Source organism: Falco cherrug, chromosome 7 (genome assembly GCF_023634085.1).
Source record: "Falco cherrug isolate bFalChe1 chromosome 7, bFalChe1.pri, whole genome shotgun sequence".
Lineage (NCBI taxonomy): Eukaryota > Metazoa > Chordata > Aves > Falconiformes > Falconidae > Falco > Falco cherrug.
In genome coordinates this window covers 38,831,707-38,853,754 of record NC_073703.1, presented here as the reverse complement: position 1 = coordinate 38,853,754, position 22,048 = coordinate 38,831,707, and the positions used below count along the sequence as shown (strand labels likewise).

General features: G+C 45.0%; 1 protein-coding gene across 5 annotated transcripts in view; it reads right to left on the bottom strand.

Moving 5' to 3' along the window:
• BCL11B (BCL11 transcription factor B) overlaps positions 1-22,048 on the bottom strand; it is a 97,087-nt gene that overhangs the window by 50,609 nt on the left and 24,430 nt on the right. For 3 of the 5 annotated variants that reach the window (XM_055716496.1, XM_027804923.2, XM_055716497.1), the window contains exon 3: positions 3,161-3,376. The exons of the other annotated variants lie outside the window; for them this stretch is intronic. In XM_055716496.1, the coding sequence (XP_055572471.1) occupies positions 3,161-3,376 (216 nt within the window). The remainder of the gene's footprint in view (positions 1-3,160; positions 3,377-22,048) is intronic. 5 annotated transcript variants of the gene reach the window in all.

Genomic DNA, 22,048 nt, shown 5'->3' with positions numbered 1-22,048 from the left:
ACTGAGAGAGAGATTGTTCCAGGGGTAGATTTTTTTTTTTTTAAATCACATGGAAAAACATAGACCTTTACTCCCAAATTCCTCATCCTGTGGTACCCTGAACACAAAGAACTGAACAGAGACAGAAGGGACCATGATCAGCACCAGCCGAGCAACACAGTGGACACCCAAGCAGACTTCCCAGCGTCATTTACTGTGATTGAAACTACTGTCAGCAGTACGTTCTCTAAAGATCGCAAACAGCTCTGGATGAGGCAGCACAGCTTCCCCTGTGCATGACTGAACGCTACTCAGCATGCTGGGCAATTGCTCTTATCTAGGTCGGAGATTTATTTCCAAATGCAGTTTTCACACGCGCATACCCCAAATCCCACCGGCAGCCAGAAGTTTAGATTCTCCAGCACAAAACTGCTGGGACTCTTGAGGGCCCGATATGTGAGTGCTCAGCAGAGATTTGGGAGTACCTGCAACTTCAAGCCTTCAGAGTCACAGCCTGCTTGAGAACTGCATGGAAAAACTCCAGGTCCTGAATTAAATGAATGCTGAAAAACAGGAAAGGTAAGAAATGATGAAGGAGGAGGAGAGGCGGGAACTGTTGATGGCTTTTGTTCAAAGAAGGAAACAATTCCTCAGAAGCAAGAACAGGGCTGACAGAATAAAAGGCTAATCAAGTCAGAAAGACAAGCAGATCTCTAAAGCTGGAGCAAGTGACTGTTGTAAATGTCTATATTAACAAAGAGGGCACAATGCAGGGATCGTCACTAGATTATTAGTCAACACAAAGAACTCTTTTTTCTTTTATTTCCACAAAACATTTGGGGGGCTAGAATGATCCCGTAACCCTTACCACAGGGTTTAAACCATGCCCAGGCTCATATACAGTGAACGCTATAGGAGCTAAGAAAGAGTTAAGTAGACATAATCTCCTTTTTCTAGGGAAGAAAATGTTTCTTTCAAGCAGACCTTGACCAGCTACTGTCATAAACATGTAGCATGAACTTTGATATAACCTATTCTCTAAGTGCTGCAGACTGCAGCAGTAATTACAGGAAGCCATGATAACAAGCCTCTCTCTCCACAGAGCTGGCACCGCTCTCCCAGCAAACAGGCAATACTGAAAACTCACAGTGCACAACTCCAAAGTGAGAACTCAAAGTACGCAAAGTACAAAAGCCTCACCTTCCCACATTTTTTAATATTGCTTCCTTTTCTATTTTTAGTTGTACTTGCTTCCCTCCCTACTATCTGCTGGCATCAGAAGCAACAGGGAAGCAGGGCATCCAGTTCAGTTACAGCTACCTGCCTACCAGAGGCACCTCTGTGCATGCTGCACCAGCAAAGACAGAACAGCAAAACATGAGATCAGTTCCAGCTTGGTTTGCTGGTTACAGGGAGGAGGGAAGGGGGGAGGCAGGGGAGCTATCTCACTTTCTGCTCCAGCGCTTACCATTCAGAAGAGCCCATCTCTACACCCACCTCAGGCCAGTTGGTCAATCTGATGAGGCTGATTAATCCAGCATCGCCCCCATGCTGCGTACAGCAGCTCACATAAGAAATCTGACCAAATGCCCCACACGGTGCATTGCTGCAAGCCCAGTGCCTGCGCCTCAACACAAGTGGCTGGGTGCAGGCTGAGCCTCTCCCAGGCAGCACGGGAGCCTTCCTCACATGCCCTGAGCTTCACCCAGGGTCAAAACAGGACCCTGCAGAATGCTCTCAGCTTCATCTCAAGAATATTTTATCTTTCAAGACCAAGGGTTTCCAAGATGCAAATTTAAATTCCTTTCAAAACAGTGGCTGGGTGCAGGCTGAGCCTCTCCCAGGCAGCACGGGAGCCTTCCTCACATGCCCTGAGCTTCACCCAGGGTCAAAACAGGACCCTGCAGAATGCTCTCAGCTTCATCTCAAGAATATTTTATCTTTCAAGACCAAGGGTTTCCAAGATGCAAATTTAAATTCCTTTCAAAACTTTTTGTTTCACTTTATTACAGCAGTGGGAGATGTACAGGGACATTCTCAGGAGATATAGCGTACTGCAGCCAGGTGGTACCACTTCTTGTGGAAGGAAAAAGCTGAGCACAGCAAAGTTTTGCCAGCTGCAGGGGGACATGAGGAGTCATTTCCCAAAGGCTTTTACTCCTGACAGTCATTGCTGTCTTTCTAAATCCTCTGGTCCTCATGCATTACTTATCCAGCATCATTCTGGCAACTCCCTATTAAAACTTCACACACGTTAGCATGAATGAGGGCTGCAGGATTTGGCCCACCACAGTGAGATTCCATAAACACTTGTGGATTTTGCCACAGCTGTATTTTCTTTTAAGACCTACCCATTTTCACCTCTTCAGCCCGCAGTTCACCATAGACCCAATCTTGCAACTGAGCCATGCTCAGAAACACCCACTGATTTCAAAGAGATCACTGGGTTTTAAATGATGGGGTCTGGCAACAATATGTCCGTGTCCTCTTTGGCTAGCTCGCTGCACCCTCATTTCCACATCACTTTCCCCTCCTCGCGGTGGCAAAAGTCAGGCATCCAAAAGGAATAAAGGAAAGAAAAGCTGATGGGGGAGAGGCAAGGGATGCGTGGCAAGTTACCAAGGAGCGTTTTCTCAAAACAAGGGAGAAAATGGCATGGAGCACATACATCCTGTGTGCACATGGACGCAGAGGAGAGCCTTTAATATGAATGACTGGGGGGGGTGGGGGTGGGGAGGGGGGGGGGATGGGGGGAGGGGGAAAAAAAGGAGGGAAAGAAAAAAAAAAACCCTCAGATGTTAAATGTTATCCAATTAAGCTTAAAATAAACAGCCCAGAGAGATGAAATCTTGATACTGGGGTATCATGTTCTGTGAGGAGTCTCAGGCATTTGTTCACAATGTGGCACAAATGGCCCAGTCATGGCTGCCAGTGACAGCTGAAGGTGGGAAGGCAGGAGGGGAGGGATGGGGAAATGGAAGGATTTGCACACCCTTTCCCCCTCCCCATCCTCCACTGGGGTGGAGGGGGAAGGAGGAAGGGGAGAGGGATAGTTTAGGGCATTTTCTCTGCCTTCCCCACGCAACCCAGCAAAGGCAGCTCTCCCACAGCAAAGACGACATCACTTGGCAGCACTACTGACCTTCAGATAGCAACAAAAAAAAAAAAATGTTTCTATTACCTGACAACTGACAATGACATCCAAATGTGCCTGACGTCTCAGTCTGAATCTCAGTCTGAGTCCCGCCAACTGAGACTGCACGTGCACCACAGCAGGGCAGGCTAAGGCAGGGCGGGAGGGAGGCCAGTGCGCGGAGAGGTGACGTGATCACGGATGTGTGAGGGTGGGAGGAGGCAGCTATGGGAGCCCCCGGCAGGTTTGCAGGCCTGGACGGCCCTGGAGAAAAAACAATAGAAAAAACTGTCAGTCGGATCTAAGTTTGAAGGGACAGAGGAGGCATCATCAGGGGAAACAGGTGAGGCGGGGGCTGGCTGCCTAACGCACAACACGCTTGGTCTGAACCCCTCTCTGGTCTGGCTGAGGCTGGCGGGCTCGCATCGGGCAGGGAAAGAGCAAGAAGAGACCTGGGGGACCCACGAACCAAGGCTGGGGGCCCACGGAGGGCATGGAGAGGCATGAAGTGGAGGGGACAGGCGGCCCTGGCATGGAGCAGAGCTGGAGGGGGGCAGACATCGCCACCGGCACTTGCTCAGGGACCGAATCAAAAGGGGGATTATTGTTTTACGGCTGTGTTAATGCATTGAGCCGACACAAAACTGGGCAGGCTTTCTGCCGAGCCGCCACTGAAGTGGGCTCCACACACCAGCCTGGACAAAGTGCAGTGACTTAGAGCTCAAATGGCTTCAGCGAGGTGCCAGGAGCCGAGCTCCCAGAAGGAAGCATTGGCGGCTGCTGTGCTGCCTTCCCGCTTGAGCTGCGGCCAGTTGTGCATTTTGCATGCCCCGATTATGCAAGCTGCTTCCCTATTGAGCCTGCGAAGAATGGAGCAACCTTTTTCCTGGTAGCTAAAAGAGGATATTGTAACCTCCAACCGTATTATTTATTTTTAACCCCTCTAGGAATCACCTACCATTTAAAAGCTGTATTTAAGAGTTTTCTCCTGCTCCACTAGAAATGCTCGCTCCTCCTGGCACTAGTCCAAACTGAGTTCTGCGGCTTTGAAAAACTAAGATACAAGTCTTAAATATCAATCTAAACCTGCACAAATACAGGCACACACGCGTGCATACACACAGAATCAGGTATGAGTCACATTTTTGGCTGGTGCAAATTAGCAGAGTTTAAAGGGAAGTTGAGCAAATGCCACCACTTTACATCCACAGAGAATCCACCCCCTTCATTTAAAACTATGCCTACCACTTAATTATTAAATAAAGGGTAGCTACTAATCAAGGGCAGTTTCTAAATGAAGATATGTGGTGGAGTGGTCGCCATTAAAAAACTGGCATTTGCCAACAGTTACCGCACAGTGGTAGATCAGAAACCACAGTTTCCCCCTGTATTTAGATCAGGAAATATGTGTGTTAATTGTGGGGTATCTTCTGGCAAATGGTCTTTTTTTTTTTAATGGCGGCAATTCTGGCTGCACATGCATGTGCGCCTTGCAGATACACACAGGCACCGTGGCAGCAAGGAGAAATATTTATCTGTGTTCCTTCCAATATTTTCCAAGGGACCCTTTCCACCTTGAGAGTCCTGATTCGGAAACTAGGCCTGCATGTTGGTCTGACAGCTACACATGAGGCAAACAGGGATACTTCATCCTTGGCACAGCATCCAGCACTCCAGTCTGCAAGGACTGCATTTGATTTTGTCGTTTATCTTAAATGGCTAAGAGACCACCAGTGCAAAACATTTGTGTGAAGCTTTTGCCAAAACCACAAGTGAAGAGTCTAAATTCCCTGTGTAAATACTTGAGCTTCAAGCATCACGACAAAATTTGTGCTCTTTTGTGAGGACTGGTTTCAAATAGAAGCCATCTCTGTGGCTTGTGGGACAAGGAAGGATTTTTTATTTTAGGGGACCAGTTCCTTGGCTTTTGTAACTGTTTGATCTCCCTGGAAGTAGTACACAAGCAGTAATGATAACTACTATCCAGACCATACCTATGTTGCATTTTGGGCAGGGTTGTACACTAGGTATGTAGAAACTGATGTCAGACAGAGATTTCTGTGTGTTTATGGACCACTCTACTGTCACTGTAACATGAATGACAAGTTCGGGTTTTTTATAAAACAAGCTAAGACTAACAGATTCCCTCCAATGACTTAATTATATATTATATTCCTAATATTATAAAAATAACTAGGCTAGCATAGGCTATGTCGAGCTGCCTGGGCACTCATCCTTGCTGGGAAAGTTGTGAGCTTGAAATCGGGATTTAGAGTAGGACCACAGGGCAGCAGCTACATCTCACATTACACCTAGACGTGTCTGTGGCCCCACCATGACTAAGGTCCTGCAGTCACTCATCCCTCTGCACGTTGTGGTGCCATACTAGAGGTCTGGAAGGAGCTCATCACACAGAGGAACTATATGAAGCCAGGCAAGCGTACCATCAACCGCAACTGCACGGGGTTTTAATGTGGAAGTGCATGGGTCCTTGCACTCACCACCACCCTGAGAGCAACAGCCTCTCCTCTAGTCCCAGTGGGCTGCACCTGCCCATTGGCAATGAATTTGATACAGTTTGCATAGCCCTGAGGTGTCCAAGAAGATGCTAAGAGCTCACCAAGTGGGTACAGGGAGGCCCTCCCTGCTCTTGTGTAATACATCTCCTCTAGTGTAGAAGGGGAATTAAGGCTTCAAAGAGGAGGTTTCTAATCATCTGGGCAAAGGGATCCTGTAAGAGCCTTCTGACAGAGGTACTGGGGGCAAGCCAGCAATCCACTTTAACAAGGTACCTAACAAATTTATGGGAAGGACTATATGAATGAGCTGCCAATGAATGGTTGGAACTTAACATGTCACTCAGAAGGTGTTTTTATGTCCTTTGATGTATATACAAGGAAATATAAAAAGCACTAACCTATTATTAGAAAGGAAAGGGTTAGTAAGGGAGAGGAAGAATGGACAAAGAGAGACTCCGGCAGATGCTCAGGGAATCCCACCACCACTCCTGAGTCCAGCACTAAGAGGCAAAGACTGCGGGGCTACCAGACCAGGTGGCTGAGTCTGCCCCTACAAGCAAAGTCAAATCAGGTGATTCCTCCTCCTCTTTGCCACCACTTTAGGGTTTGCTCCTTTGTCACAAATCAGGACAGTCCTATCTAGAATGAGATCGGTGGCAAATCATGAAGGGGAATCATACCTACTGGCCTCAAGGAAATGCACAGAGAAAAGGGGAGCTCCACCATTAGGTACGTGATACATTTTCATAGCTATAAAAAGAGGAACAGTGGTGCCCAGAAACACTCAGCTTGTGTTTGCTAGCAACATGTTCATGTTTTACCTCTCCAGCTCCTCTTCTGTGGGATTTTTCCCCATAAAGGCTCTATCTAAAGCTGAAAATGAAGACAGGGGCTCTATCATTCTTCAGCTTAATTGCTACAGGTGATGGACAAACACAAAATGAACAAACAGACAAAAAGATAAACAAATACGGATAGGTAGACAGACGGTATCCTAAGGTGGTGCTGAGAGTTTTCTGCCTCAACCCGTGCAGCACCAGGCAAGGGAGGGGAGCCAGTCTCTGGCATTCTATGGCAAATTGACCACATCGTGTTGCACAAAGGTTTCAAAAAGCAAACACCCCTGCAAGCCACCCCTGACTGCCGCAAAGTGCACAGCAACAACGAGCACTAAGGGAAAGCAGACCACATTAACTGCATTGCAATCCTGGAGGCAAATACCCAATCCGGATAGGGCGAACAGGCGCACACATGCAGCTCTGTGTTGCTCAGACATCGCTGACACGATGTGCGAGGCTCGATTTTCCTCTTGGTCAGCCCTGGGAAATCACTCACCTGCACTGCAGATCTCAATTATATATTCTGCATTCAGTCTGCACAGATGTGAAGGGGAGTTTTGCACGTAGCACAAGTGTGAAACATGCACAGGGACTGTCACCATGTAAATAAAAGATCTGCATTGCTGATGGTAAAGGAGAATTTTGTCCTCATGCTTAAACAAACTCAGCGTATACTCAGTGCCTTTACATGGCAGTAGCTCACAGGTTATATTGACTCCTATGCACACAGCTAAGAGTAATATTTTTTTCTCTCTGCTATTTTTAAACTTGCAAAGAAGAAAACAAGGTAAACTGGACATGACCTCAGAAGATGGAAATGAGCATAAGAGCCTAGATGAATGTGACAAAAGCCACAATCAAGGCATAAACTGCATCTTTTTGTTGTCCCTCTCCCTGAGCCTAAGCATAACTGGCTATATGATACGGTATATGTAAACCACCATGCTCCTCTGGCACACCTGCAAGAAAAGTCCCTGAGCAAAGCACAAAGATGAAGCCACAAGCAACTCTCACAATGTCCCACCTCAGCACGGTTTAGACCAGGGGACCCGATCTGAATTTAAGAGAACTTGCTTTACGTCTCACATCACATGTAAATGCAGGCACACGTAGCTGGTGCCTCCCTGGGGGTGCTGTGTGCTTGCAGGGGTGGGTGCCTGGGTGTGTATATGTGCACAGGCAGATGGGCAGGTGGTGCACAGGCAGACGCGTAAGCCACTTAACAGGGCTTGAACCAAGTTTTTCTGTGTGTCTCTCTGTGCCTGTCTGGTGATGGAAAATCAATCAATAGCTGGTTAGAGACTAAAGCTCAGCTCTATTATTAAAAAACTCTCTTTCAATAAAAAGAAAAACATCTGTTCAAACAGTGTATGGCTACAAATTCAGAGTGCAGGCTGCAGCCTCATCCCTACCCTGTGCAATTCATGTTCAGGGAGAGTACTGCAGATGTTTTGAGATGGGTTTTACATGTACCATTGCAGCAGCTTTGAACAGACACATCCAAAAGTGAAAGACAGATCTGTTCACTAATCTTTCCAAAAGATTTTTTCCCAAGCTTTTCCTAAAACTAGTTGTCTCATCTGTATTACACCCTCTCATATGGACCGTTCCCACCTGCTATTATTATCTTTCTACCATGTCTTTTCATACAGATACCAACAAGGCTGACAAAACAAATGTACACAAGCACACGTGTACACACACAGAGCATAGAGACACATGCACAAACGTTTCCAACAGCATCTAGCAGAGCAACGCATGCACACCCTGCAAGCGGCAGACAAACAGCACCCCCCAGGAAAGGCAGAACAACCCAGTGGTATAGGCAGACGTGCTATTATACACACTCGTGCACGGAGCGCGGCGCTCAGCCAGACACACCTGCACACCAGCCTTTTCCTCTTCCCCCAGCACACACACAGCAGTTTTGGTGCAGTTCCCCTGCACCAACTTATGATGCTAAGACTAAAACTTTACTTGAGCTGGAAATGGAAAGGCTGCACTGGGGAGGGAAGGAGGAGGGCAGGGAAGAGATTTGTTGTATTTTGCTCAGGGATTTTTAGGGGGGGTGGGGGGGAAACAAGGATTCCCTTTGAATTGATACATTTCTTTTTCCCAAGAATTTCAAATAATGCATAAATGAGCCACAGATCAAGAACAGCGATGTGGTGAGCAAGAATGAGAGAGTGTGAGTGAGGGGCACTGGCACAGAAATTTGACAGTACCCCAACTCCCCCCCTTCCTCCCCCCATGCCAAGACATTAATTCTCACAAGTCGGAGAAAATTACTATGCATGAATGCAAAAAGCATGATCAGGAGTAATTAACATGGCTTCATATGCAAATTTTATTAATGCAGAAGTACAAAGTCATTATGCAAATGAAACTTACGTCAACTCTCTTGACAAATATTCATCTCTAAAGCTCAAGTTTCTCCCTTCTAATTTTTTTTTTTTAAATTTTTTGGTGTAAAACCAAAAAAAAAAAGTGACGAGGACTGTTTGACAAGTTTGCAAAGTTGTTTTTCAACGGGATAAATTTATTCTTGCATTGTTGATATTTTTTTTTGTTGTTGTTGTTGGCAGGTACACGACAGCTCATGGAGGAGAGCGGGAGGATGGGGGACGCGGGCTACCAGCAGCAGGCAGCCAATCAAAACGCCAGCGGCTGTAATGAGCGCGATTGATGACTGTTTGGCTTTACTGCAGGGTAATGAACTAGAATCCAGTCTGAGGAGGAAAAAAATATGAATATTCATGAAGCTGTGCTCCTGCCTTTGATGATTAAAGAAATTTTTAATATTCAAATAAGCGCTTGCCAAGTGATTAACAAAGAACAAGCACGCAGGAATATGGAAATGGAGCTGTGGAAGATTTGGGAGTCACAGTCTGTGCAGAAAAGACAGCAGAAATTTCATAAACAAGATAGGCAGATAACCCAATTCAAATCTGAGCAAATAAAGGGGGGAAAAATCTCCTTCTTTTTCATCAGTTTGGGTATTGTATCAGTCACTTTGTTTTAGGGTGCGAAGGAGAACAAAAGCAACCGATGCAATAAGACAGGGGAAAAATCCAAACCCTGAGAAACCCAACCCAGCAATTACAAAGTAAGAATCCTGGGTGAGAAACCGATAGGAAAATGATGGCTAAGTCCACTGTCTGCTGTGGGCTATTGCTTTTCAAAAGCAGGTGCCTGCCTGATGCTGAGAGCATACCAGCTACTGAGAACCACCAACTTGTTGTATACGACAGGCAGGAGTCGAAAGTGTCCCAAAATAACAGACTGGTCCCTGCAGTTAAACCCCCTTCCTTGGCTAGAGGGTGCACTGTGGGGTTTGACAGTGTCTGGGAGAGGAGGGAGGGAGTATAACAGAAAGAAGAAATATTATTGCTGGGGGGGGACAGGAGACAACAAAAAAAAGTGCAAAAGGAGGATGCAAGAAGGTCTCAGCTGCCCACCCTGGTAATCAGTTGGTAAGAAATGTGTTTTCCACGTCTGAGCCAGAAAAGGTCCTTCACTCCCCACAGGTTTCTGAACAAGGATACAAAAACCCAGCCACATTACAAAATGTCTGATAAGTTCAGGCTCTCACAGTTTAATAGCTTCACTAAGGATTCACACGGAAGCACATAATAACAATATTAGCTGCTAAAATGACTTTGCAGTTAAAATACATCTAATTAGCAGCCAGCGACATCCTTTTTTTTTTTTTGGGGGGGGGGGCAGGGCAGGGGGAGCGGGGTGTGTGTCTTTCTTTGGAAAAACAGTTAACTTCAGGGCTACTTCATACCAGAATGAAATGCTATTGAGCTCTTTCTGTTACTCAAAAGCCAGAGTAAGGCCGTCTTCAAGCTCTTAGGGCACTGGAAAACCAACTCACCTTCTTTGTTATTAGATCCTGCAGTTTCACAGGCCTGTTTGGCTTTTCTGCAGATCTTTAAAATCTCTGGTTAATTATTTCCTATTTTAAAAACCTAAAGAAAGCATAGGCTAGGTACCACTTAATTATTAGCTGGTGTCTTCAGAATGTAACATTTCAACTCTACTTTAAAAAAAAAAATTAGTAAAAGTAACAGCATGAGAACAATGCTACAAAATCTAGAAAATGGCCATGACTGGAACCTTCAGAGCTGCCATGAAAACACATCATGGAGCTAATGGGATTTTCCCCCCTATATCTGCTCCATTTTTGGAGATATAAAAATACCCACTATTGATGTACCACAGGAATAGAAAAGGGAAAAACAAAAGGAAAGGGGAAGGAGGGGGAGAAAAAAAAAAAGAAACGCCTAAACACAAGATAAGGTTAAACACCATGCAGGGGTATTGCTGGGAGTCTTTCCTCTGAATAATGCCAAGACCTTTCGAAGATGCCTGTTGTCTCTAGGTGTACGTGGGCGGGTGAAGTGTGATATTACATAACACGCACGCAGCAGCGGCTGTGCACAACCGTACTGATTAAAACGCTTGACTGTGAAACTCAGCTCTCCATTTCCTGGGCTGTTCGTAGCTCGTGTCAGACCCTTGAAACACCATAAATGTTATCCTTTGTCTATGAGAATCCTTGGCTTTATTTTAATCAATGCATTTTCTTTTTTAATGACAGAGAAGCAACTACCAGCTCATACAGTTGGTTTCTTTGAAGCCCTTCTGAAATGGCAGTTGAGTTCTGCCATATAAATGTGAATACTTAATCTTTATGCCACATTTTCTTCCTTTCTTTAAAAGCACCGCATTTACATATTTCTGGAGAATAATGGTACTTCAGCAGGGCAGGTGAACACACATTTCTGCATATGGATTCAATGGGAAAAAGTATTAAGAGTCAATATCATAAAAATCAGCCCCCAAATTTAAGCGGCTTGAATTGAGCGCACAGCTGTGGTTGCCTGTCAGTACTTAGATGCTGTAATAATAATAACAACAACAATAATAACAATAATAATAATAATAAGCCTTTCATGTCTCTAGTGCCTTCCACACAAAGATCTGGAAGCACTTTACAAAGATAAATAAACTGAGCTTGGAACACCCCATGTGGTTAATAAATATCCTAATATATCTAAATATCCTGTTTTGAGCATGCAACTCTTCTCACTGCGTAAAAATCCACATTTTAGGTTGTCCATATATTTGTACATGGTATTTGGAAGGCTGAGACATCCAAGGGCAGGCCGTGAAGATTTTTACTTACCTAAAAGACCATGTGGATTCCCAGAAGTAGCCCATACTATGCCTGCAAGATTGCTCATATAGTGTCAAAACCCATTTTTTAGGAAATGGGAGGGGGGTGTCATCACTGGACCTGCTCAGGGGCCGGGATGGGAGTCTCACAGGGGCATCCAGGTGCCACATGGCAGCACTGGCAGCATCCCTGTAAGCCAGGTCCCTGCGGGGGCTCCTGCAGGAGTAGCCATCTCCCATCCCACCTGATGCTCATCTAAACCAGCTCCTGGCCCCTTGTCTGTGCTTTGAACATGAAGCTAAGGAAAAAAGCAGAACAACTTGGCTCACCCCCATTAAACACACATGAAAAAAGGCTCTCGCCTACCCCAAGGCTGCATTCATTGCTTCCTCCTGCTGTGCCCTCTGCCCACCCTACCGACACAAGAGTTTGCCCCAGGATGACCATATCCCTCTGCTATGAGAGCAACCAAGAAGGAGAACAGGGGCAGGACTGGGCCTAAAAACATCATAAGGGATAAGGAAATACAGCATGTTGACAGACGTGACATAAAAGTAACACAGGAAAGCAGGGTGTTTTCTCATCTCAGCAGGGTGGTCTTGCAGACAAGGCTCTGGGCTGGGGAGTGGACTGGGGCACACACCTCAGGGCACAAGCCACCCAGTTACCACACATCCCCTCCTGCAGCGTGGCTCTCCCCATCCCTCTGCCTGTCTGGTCTGTTCAGCCCCAAAATGCTTCCAAGCTCTTGCTCCAGGGGTGCAGAGTGCCTAACACAATGGTGCCCTGATCTGAGTTGCAATGTCCAGAAGCTACCACAATAAACTAACAAATAGCAATAATCACCCTGATTTGTGGAGTATGCTTTCCAAAAGGCATAAAGGGTTGACAATAAACAGTTCATCAATTTTCCCAAGTTTGTTCCCCAACTCTTGTAATTAAGTCCTGGGGAGTTTCAATGGTTGTAAAAATCCTTGTGGGGATTAAAATTTTTAGGCCTGATTATACCATGAATATTTCTATATACCAGCAAATATTCCTGATGTAATTGAAACACATAGCCCCCCCAACAGACAATCGCAGCAATTTAACAAGCCCTGGAATTAATAAAGGAACTCAGCGGATAGAAAGAGCTGTTTCCAAAGGGCAAAATAATATATACAGGCAGCTAGAGAGAGAAATACCACTACAAATAATCAGAGGGCTTGACCACAAACACATGGTCAAGAGGCTAAAAGGAAGGAAGTGAACTGGACACAGAAGAGCCCAGATGGACAGGAGTCAGTAACACTGGTGGACTTCTCTGCCTTCGCCATTTGGGACTGAGCCCAGCTCACACCGGCAGATGCTGCACTGCACACACGTATCCTCAGACAGAGTATGGCCTCTGGAAAAAGAGAACCGCAGGATTTGCTGCTCAGGTAAGTACCTCTTCCTTGCTCAAAAGTTTGCCTTCAGCTAGTATTTTTGAAATCTGTCCCACAGTGAAAAAAAAAACCAAACCCACACCACACACCACTGATAGAATTAGGCAGGATGAGCCTTTAGCAGCTTTTCAGCTGTTTGGTAGCAAAAACAATTCCTGGAAGGGGAGGGAACTTGGGGAGAGGCAGATGAAGTCACCCTGCTCCTCTGTGCCTCAGTCTCCCCACCTGTGAATATCAGCTAATGACATCCACCTGATTTAGTTAAATGTCCTGGAAACTAAAAAGACTCCATAACAGCAATATGTTAAGCAGTAGCACTGTTAACTGCTTCACTGCTGGAAATGTGAAGGAGGACCATCAGGTGATGCTGATGTCCCTGTAAAGCACAGATGGACAAACTTAATATACAGGCACAATTAGCTTTTGGAGAGAATCACAGCTCCTGTTTTCTTGGCTTACCCTTTGCCAAAGTAGGCATTTTATAAGTGCTATATTCCAATGTGAAAAAAACAGACTACCTGGCTAGTGTGAACACGTACATTACATTTCAAGCAATATAAGTGTGTTTGAGGAGTCCCACTAACATGCATGTTTATGTTTCACAAATTTTCCTTTGTGTATGGAGCATGTTCACACTCAGAGCACTTCACCAACACCAAGCAAACTTAAACAAGCAAAGCAGGGCAAGTGATTAGGGCAGGGCGGGGACACAAGACACAGAGGTTTTTAAGATTATGATTCTTTTTGAATTTTGGATCTCTCAGGGGAAAAGCAATCCAGCTGCATGTGTACAAGCAGGCCCAAGTCTGATAACTGAATCTGTCAAATTAAATGACTGGAGCAATCAAAAAACAATCCACCAAACAAGGGGAACCCTGAGGATCTATCTAAAGCTTCAGTCCTCAATTTACTGGACACCAGCACAACAGAGTAAATAATACTCTCTGAATGGAAAAGAGGCTAGAAAATTAACTAGCTTTTAAATAACAAAAGAAAGCGGACAAATAAATCAGCAACCGGCAATCTAGTTCACACTATAATGTAAGTTAAAACAGGGAACTAATAAACCAATGTTTCATTTGCACAAGGAAGCATGTTGCAAACCTGCGCCCAATCCTGCTGCTAAATAGCACAATGAAAAGTTTCACCCAAAGACTAGGATCCCAGCAGAATTTGGCCCGTCACAAGTGCTAATTAGACAGGATAACTGAACCCTGCACCAGGAGAGGTAATACACAAGTAGGGTATAAAACAAACACCTTACCCCTTTCAGTATGACAAAACTGAGCAAAGCCAGCTACAGGAAACCAAGAACCATTCTACATACAGGACATTTTTTCTAAGGTATATTTTTTCTGGACCAGATTTCCCCATAACTACCGATTCACCCATTCATTTGTACAGAACAGCATCTTTCTCCATAAGATAAAGGGCTTTTTATTATCAGGCCTGCTTGAAATGAAAGCCGAAGTTGATTACCCAGGAAAGTGTATTCAAATAAACAAAAAAAAAGATTGTAACAAAACAGAGATACTGTACAAACCAAGATGAAGCAAATAATTCCTTCCAACCTCCATGGTCAGGATGAAGAAACAATATTAAATTCATACCTATCACCCCAGTAAAATAAAGGCTAGCAGGGTTTTGTTTTGTTTCTGATGAAAATGTCAATATACTCAAACAGCAGCTTATTGCTGTGTATCAATCTAACCAAATCTTTCTATAACCTCTTGCATTACAAGCAAAATTCTAAAATGTCACCAACTAAGAAACTGAACTAGCCTGTAATTAGTTTCAACAAAGAAGTCCTTTTAACCTTAATTTTCTAGATGTAGATGGCATTTCTGAAGTAAGTGTTATGAACCTTCCTTAAGGACAAGCAGAATCAAACTGTAAAATCATAAAGAGCCATCTAGTAGTTCTTCCTCTAAGCAAGCCTTTTATTTCCCTGTAATAAATTCAAATCCAGTCTTCAGTCTCTTAATAGGTGATCAGAGAAAATATGCATGCACACCTAAACCGCTACAACAAACCTTATTTTTTAAATAACACTTCAATCACTAATATAATAAAGACTTGTAACACGTTAGCACTGGTATCATTATTCCTTATGATTCAATATTCTAATGACTGACTGTAACAGAGGTTTATGTTCTGCCGAGGTTTATACCACTATTTAATGTAATTAAGCAAACTGGCAGCCAATGCCTCTATGGAAATATCATTTCTATAGTAGAGTATTCCCACCAGAAATTCAGAGGAATCATAACATACAAACTTTGATTCTGTTTATTTTTTCCCCTGTTCTGAAACTGATCTGGCATTTCTTGGACTTAGTAAAGTGGAAGAAGGAATTAATTTGGCTTCTGTAGGCATGTTATTATTGACAATACTAATAATGTATGACAAATAGGCCATCCCCGCTCCTCTATTTCAGCAGGCATTGCAGCCTGTAACATCGCTCTGCAAAACCCTGGAGCTGGACTCTCCTCATGCTGGGAGCCCTGCGAGTGTACCAGCAATGGGGTTTTAAGTAAGCCATTAAAATGCTAATATTCAGCATGGGCCAGATCCCTGTTACCACTGAAAGCAGAACTAAAGCTCCTCTGGAGACAGGATAAGGCCCTTCCAATGTGATCAAAGAGTAAATACATGCAAAGCTCTGATGGGAAAAAGGATCTTTTTTCTAATTTTAAAACCAAACAGGGACAGTCCACCAGGCTCGTAATCCATGTTACAGTCACATCTGGGATCACTGACAACTGGGATAACAGCAGTGAGGAGGATCGGTCCAGGCTGAAAAGTTGCCACCTGAGGTCAAAGAGGAGTGCTTAATATCCAGGACTGCATCAAAACATAGTTTTGGTACATTAGCCTTTTGGGCTACACCCCCCTCCACTCAACACAGCTCTGCCGATGACAGTAGATATGCTGCATATATATACACATAAACCTACAGACATGAACATATAGCTGTGCACAGCTTTGTCACATCTGCATTCACCCTACCTTGCAAAGAGGAGCTCAGCCCCTTCAGCAGCCTTCACTCAAGTAAGAAGTTTATGAAGCCACCCAGGAGAGCAGGGGCAGGGGCAGAATTCAGCCCCAAAACCAGACTTTGCCAGCTGCCCACAACAGCAGAGCTCAAGAGCCAACTTGGTTAAAATAAAGGCTTAGTTACCTCTTTCTCCCAGCTGCAAAGCTCTCTGTAAAGGGGAAAAAAAAACCCAACACTGAAACAAAACCCACACCCATCTGGGGGGGCGGGGGGGGGGTGGGGTGGGGGTGGGGTGGGGAATGGGACAAGGAATGATAATGAGAAAGTGAAAAAGCCTGGTTCCTATTATTGCTATCTCCAGCTCTTTTACCTCCACAAACAGCTTCAAGGAAAGGAGGGCTTCTGGAACAGAAGTTCAACTTTCCTTAATCTGGGGTTTTAAACTGCTAGGATCTGGTTACATCTTCTCTTTCTCCAGATTTTAATACTTTTCTTTTATATTATAATACTGGGAGGGGGGAAGAAGGGGGAGAATCTCAGTGTCACTGTAAGAAAGAAGTCACCGGGTTTTGCAATCCAGCAGCTTCCTTGGCAGAGGGAACTGCTGGTTGGCATAATCCACTCGTTTGACAAAACTACTATTTCTGGGCACAAGCTCAAAAACAGGTAGGAAGCAAATGCTGAGAAATAAGGAAGTAAAAACAGCCAACAGATTTTTCACTACCAAGAACGCCAAGAGTAAACATGATTTATTTAGCTGTGTTTAACATGTCTCTTCTGCACTAGACTGCAGAAATCTGCTTGCATTTAGAGCAGGAGGAGGAGGAGGAGGCGGGGGGGAGGGGATGAAAAGGGAATCCATTACGGCGCTCCACTGGTACTTTCTGAATTGTTCAGTCACACAGTTTTATTGAGTACAAGTATTTTCTAGCCCAAAATATATTCATGTGTCAGAAGAAAGCAGCACTAATCTGCTGTTAATTAACAAGCTGCTGCTAACAAAAGATGAAGGACCCAATTCATACAAACAATATTTACGTGGGTGTCGCATGATTTTGTCACAGATCTTTTATTTTCCTCTCCCCCACCCCTCTTTTCCCCCCTGCCTCCTCCTCTTCCTCGGCACCCCAGTTGCGGAGATGCAGCATGGAGGAGTCCCTGCTCCTCTTGGGACCAACAGCCACAGTGGAGGTGAGTGTACCCAGACTTACCCGACCCAGCCAAACTCAGACAGGTTCTCGCCTGAGGCACCCAGCTCCGGGGACCCCATCTCCCCATGCAAGGAAGGACCCTATCGTATGCTCTCAAGTGAAATTTCCTTAGATCCTTATTCAATTATGAGGCAGAAGCCATCTTCTGGCACCATGCCCACGGCGGCAATGCTGCCCAGGCTCTGGGAAGTGGCACGAAGCCTGCCTTCCTCACCAGCAGTGTGCAGGCTGCGAGAGGGAATGGGTGAGATTGGTGCCCTCCCCGGCGCTCTGCCTGTGATTTCATATTTTTTCAGTCCAACCGTTTTGCCAAAGAGTTGGAGAGGGGGGAACATGCTAACAGCATGGGAGACCCGGGGGGATTTGGGCTTCTTCAAAAATACCAATGCATACACAGAAGGATAGGGGCTATGAGCAGTGAACCCAGAGGGCAGGGTCTCCCGGCAATACCCCTGCTGCCATCTCCTGCTCCCTGCTGTCACTCTGGATGGCAGCACTTGTGGTACCATCCAGAGGGGTGCTGAGCACAGCAGGCTACCCTGAGCCCCCACCAGATGCAGGCAGACACTTTGGAAAATCACGCCATTCACACCTTTTCTGCCTTATCCAAGAAATGAGAGTGGCTATCTGCACATCTCCTGTGGGTGGTGATTTAAAGCTGGTGCTGGCAAAGAGATGGGAGGGTTAAAACCAACAGAAAGGAGCACTAAAAATTCCTGGATCTGCTCCACTCCCAGGAACAAAGGTGGGACTGCAGGACTGGAGAAAAGGCTGATGGTCTCCTGCGTTTTACCCAGCAAACCACGAAGACCTGCCCCAGAGAAGGGTTACAGGGGATGGGGTTTAGGCTCTGCTCAGCACTGCCATCACACAGCCATGGCTGGGAGAACTGTAGGGACGCAAGGGTGGGAAACAGAACTATTCAAGCGTGATTTTAGGAGTGCCAGGGTTCTCCCGTGATGGCATGCTGGGGTGGTATTTCTGCTAGCACAGTGCTCTGCACACCCCAGTTAGTGTCTCACCTCGAAGGCCACAGTTTCCTCGGTAAGAAACAAACTCCGCTGGAGCGTACACACATCAGGCCTTCCAGGTTTTCTCTCTGTGCCCTTACCCTGTTCCCCAAAACATGGGTTTTTCACTGCAAAAGTCACAGCCACCAGTTCAGCACATTCCCTGAGCACCCTTGCCAGCACCCAGTCCCGCTTGCTGGCCACAGCTCTCCCCCCTGCAGGACCTGCTCTGGGCTCTGCCCTGGCAGGAGCCTCCAAGAGGGACCAGCCTGGAATGTAAACTAGCACCGACTCTTCCCCACATCTTCCATCCTTCCTGCATGTCCAGTCACCTTTGCCATTTCTAGATCAGCATTTTAACAAAGTCCTGGCCTGGGCTTGTTCAAAGATGTATTTTTAAATTTTTTTATTTTTTTTTAACAGTGATACCTGAAACACTGACATTTACCATTTGAAAAGCAAAGCAAACACATTTAAATAAGCATCTTAAAAGAGCTAATGAAAGAGAAACATCTATTGGTATCGCATTCTCCACTCACTATTTCTCAAAAAAATAAACCTTTCCAGACTGCAAGGAAGCCTCCCAACAGCCAAGACAACAGGAGTTCCCAAGCTCCCCACAGAGTGATTGAGGGCAACCGGTGCAGCACCCCACCTAGGTAATGCCTGCTGCAAGCTGCCGGTCGCCCAGCACAAACCCTAGCCTGAGCAGCCCCAAGGCTCCTGCACTAACCGAGACCTCATCACTTCAGCTCATCAGCCCTTCCAAAACATGCAGGTGCATTTGCTAGGGGTCGCTGACAGACGCCGCTGCACCCATAACCTCCCCCTGCTTAAATATGTCTAATGAAAGTTAATTGATGGATAGGGAGCATTGAGGGCTGAGGGTGTTTTTCGTCACCCACAGAGCAGACGTGGTTAGGGTGAGGCCAGTCCAAGTCGATGCATTGCCAAAAGCACCCTGACCTGAAGGATGGGTGTTGCTGGTGTCCAGCAAAGATGTCCTTTGCCCCTGTGCACCTAGCACTGCTAACAGAGAGCTAGCTTGTGCATCCCCTTCAAGAAACAGCTCCGATGGGGTATCCTCAATCAGCTTCAACATGAAAAATAAAGTGCACCATCTTAAATGATGAACTTTGCACAATGAGGATAGCATCCTTCAGTGGAGCCCGAGGAGGCTGGAGTGGGGGCTCAGGGGCTTTTTAGGGGGTTTTGAGGGTTACTGATTTTAACGTCTTTCTGCAAAAAGGCCCTCTACCATAAACATTAATCAACCATTGTATTCTGCCTTTTAGTCTTGAACAATTATAAGTACAGTTTTGTAATCTTTAGCCATATTTACTGATACTCAAAGGCAGATTCTATCTTGTTAGATTGTTATAAATGGGACCCCAGGGAATCAGCACACAGGCGAAGGCAGATGTGAGAGAGCTTTCTCTGAGCTCGGGTGTGCTTCAGTTTTCTACTGCTGAAATTACGAATGTTTTGGAGGAAAAAAAACAACTTTAGTTTCCTCTGCCAGATCATTACATAGACTAAAAAAAAAAAGATCCATTTTTCTGAACTTAAGATTCTTTTAAGGTTTACTGTTAAATTTCAAAGTGTGTTTTACATGTGCTGGCCACTTGTATGCATGAAAGTTTTAGAGACAGGCGCAGGAAAGGTTTCTGATTATAAACAAAGAAAGAAACCCACAAATTCTATCTCATTCTCTCTTAGTTAAATAGATTGTTTCTGCTCCAGACCTGTTTCATAATACCATAAAACACAGGCATGTTTCCTACACTAGATTTGAGAAGCTGTCACATTAAAGGTAAACTTTTAATCTGCTATAGACAAACAGCACACATTTTTATTTCCTGAGTAACAGCTCTGGAGAAATGTTTAAACAAGAATTTAAGAGCTTTGTGGTAAAGCCACATATAGGGGTCTCAGACAGCTACTGGGTTTGAGCTTCTTTTCTTTGTTGTTGCCTTTTTTTAATTCTTTAAACAACCTACTCAAAAGTAGACTTCTAGTAGCAGAGTAACCAAGATGCACAGTAAAGTGAACCTCTAGGCTTGCTTTTATTTCTAGTTAATAAAAAGAAATGTTTTAACTGAAACACAGGACCAAATTTCTAGTTATACATCCCCATCTTTTATTTTCTTGAGACTTGGAATCAAATACATTTAAGAAGTTAATTGTGTCACAATTAGTAACACATTAGTTCTCCGATATTTTTAATAGCAATCCAGGTTTTTCCCCAAGGCACTTAAAAATGGCAGCCTTGGCTATACTCTCCGTTTTTTAAAACCCCATGCACTTTCTTCTTTAAAAACCTCCCACATGCATTTCACTTGGGTCTGAAAATACCAGCACAGATCTTAATCCTGCCGACACTTACAGACATACTCAACTTTCTGCACATCAGTAATCCTGCTGACTGCAAAAGGACCGTTGGCATACCTACAGCTTGGTGCAGGCTAAGGATGCAATCCTGCCTTCGCTAAAGCCAGTGGCAAAACCCCCATTGACGTCAATAAGATGATGCTTTAACATCCAGTTTGTTGCAGGACTGGGACCATCCTCATTTCAAGGTACTTTCCCAAACTCTCTTTTGGGGTTGGGGGTTTTTTTTCTCCTTTTTTTCTTCCTGCTCTTTCTCCCCCTCACCTCCCACACTCACTCTTGTGGGGCCCCATATTGAGACCACTTGAAAACTTCTGCCTTTCAAATCCCTCCGCAAGGGAAACCCCCCTCACTGAGACAGGAAACATCCTTTGCAGGTAAAGCTGAAAGAAACTATTTTGCCCCGCTGCGTGCGTTTGAGTAAACTAATTAAAACCTGGGAACTTGGGTTCCAAATGATGCCAAGAAGCAATCATTAATATGAGCTGAACTGAAATGGGAAGCTCCAGACATTTAAAATTAGCTGTAAGAAAAGGGTGTGTGTGTGTGTGTTAAGTGGAGGGCAAAGATTTTTGTTTTTAACTTTGCAGTAAAGCCAACTAAGTGCAGCTTGGGCTGCATGGGGTTAAAATGAATTTGCGGGGGGATGCTGTACAGTGAGGGGTGAAGGTGCTGCTGAAAAACAGGGGAGGGGGAAAGCAGTGGCAGCCGGCTCAGAAGCACAGCAGTGCTGTGAAGAGCAGGTAGAAGTGAGCAAACCAGCTGAACCGCTTGCAGAATTAATCAGTAACAAAGAGGCTGGAGCTGTTGGCGGGCTTCAGCCCTTGAACCTGGACTCTGCTCTATAAATTTCAACTTGGAATGGCTCTCTACTTGTTGAAAGACAGGTTGGCTCCAGGCCAAGCCATAGGGGGAAGGGGAAAAAAAAAAAAGGCCAAAAAAAAATTCCTTCTTGCTCAGGAAACTTCCCTTCAGTTTCTAACTCTTTTTATGAGCTAGTAATAAGGCACTCTAGAAAACGGGAAACGAAAAGCAAGTATTGAAAGGAAAAAATGAGCCAGGAGTTGTTTAATAAAGAAAATAAAACAAGTAGGTGCTAAATTCAAATCTGGATTTTGCCTGCACACAAGTACATCAGCTGTAATAGAAGACTTCAGGGTGCCTTGCCAATAATTCAAAGGAAACTTTTACAGTTACATTAGCTGGCTACAGGTTAGACTCTCAAAATAGTAAATGTCTTATAAGAAGACTGTTTAATCCCTGTCTGCCATCTCGTCTTGTTCTCTCCTCCCCCAGCACTCCACCTTGTTTAAATGACCATTATGAAAGCAGCATAGTATAAAAAAACATGTAGAA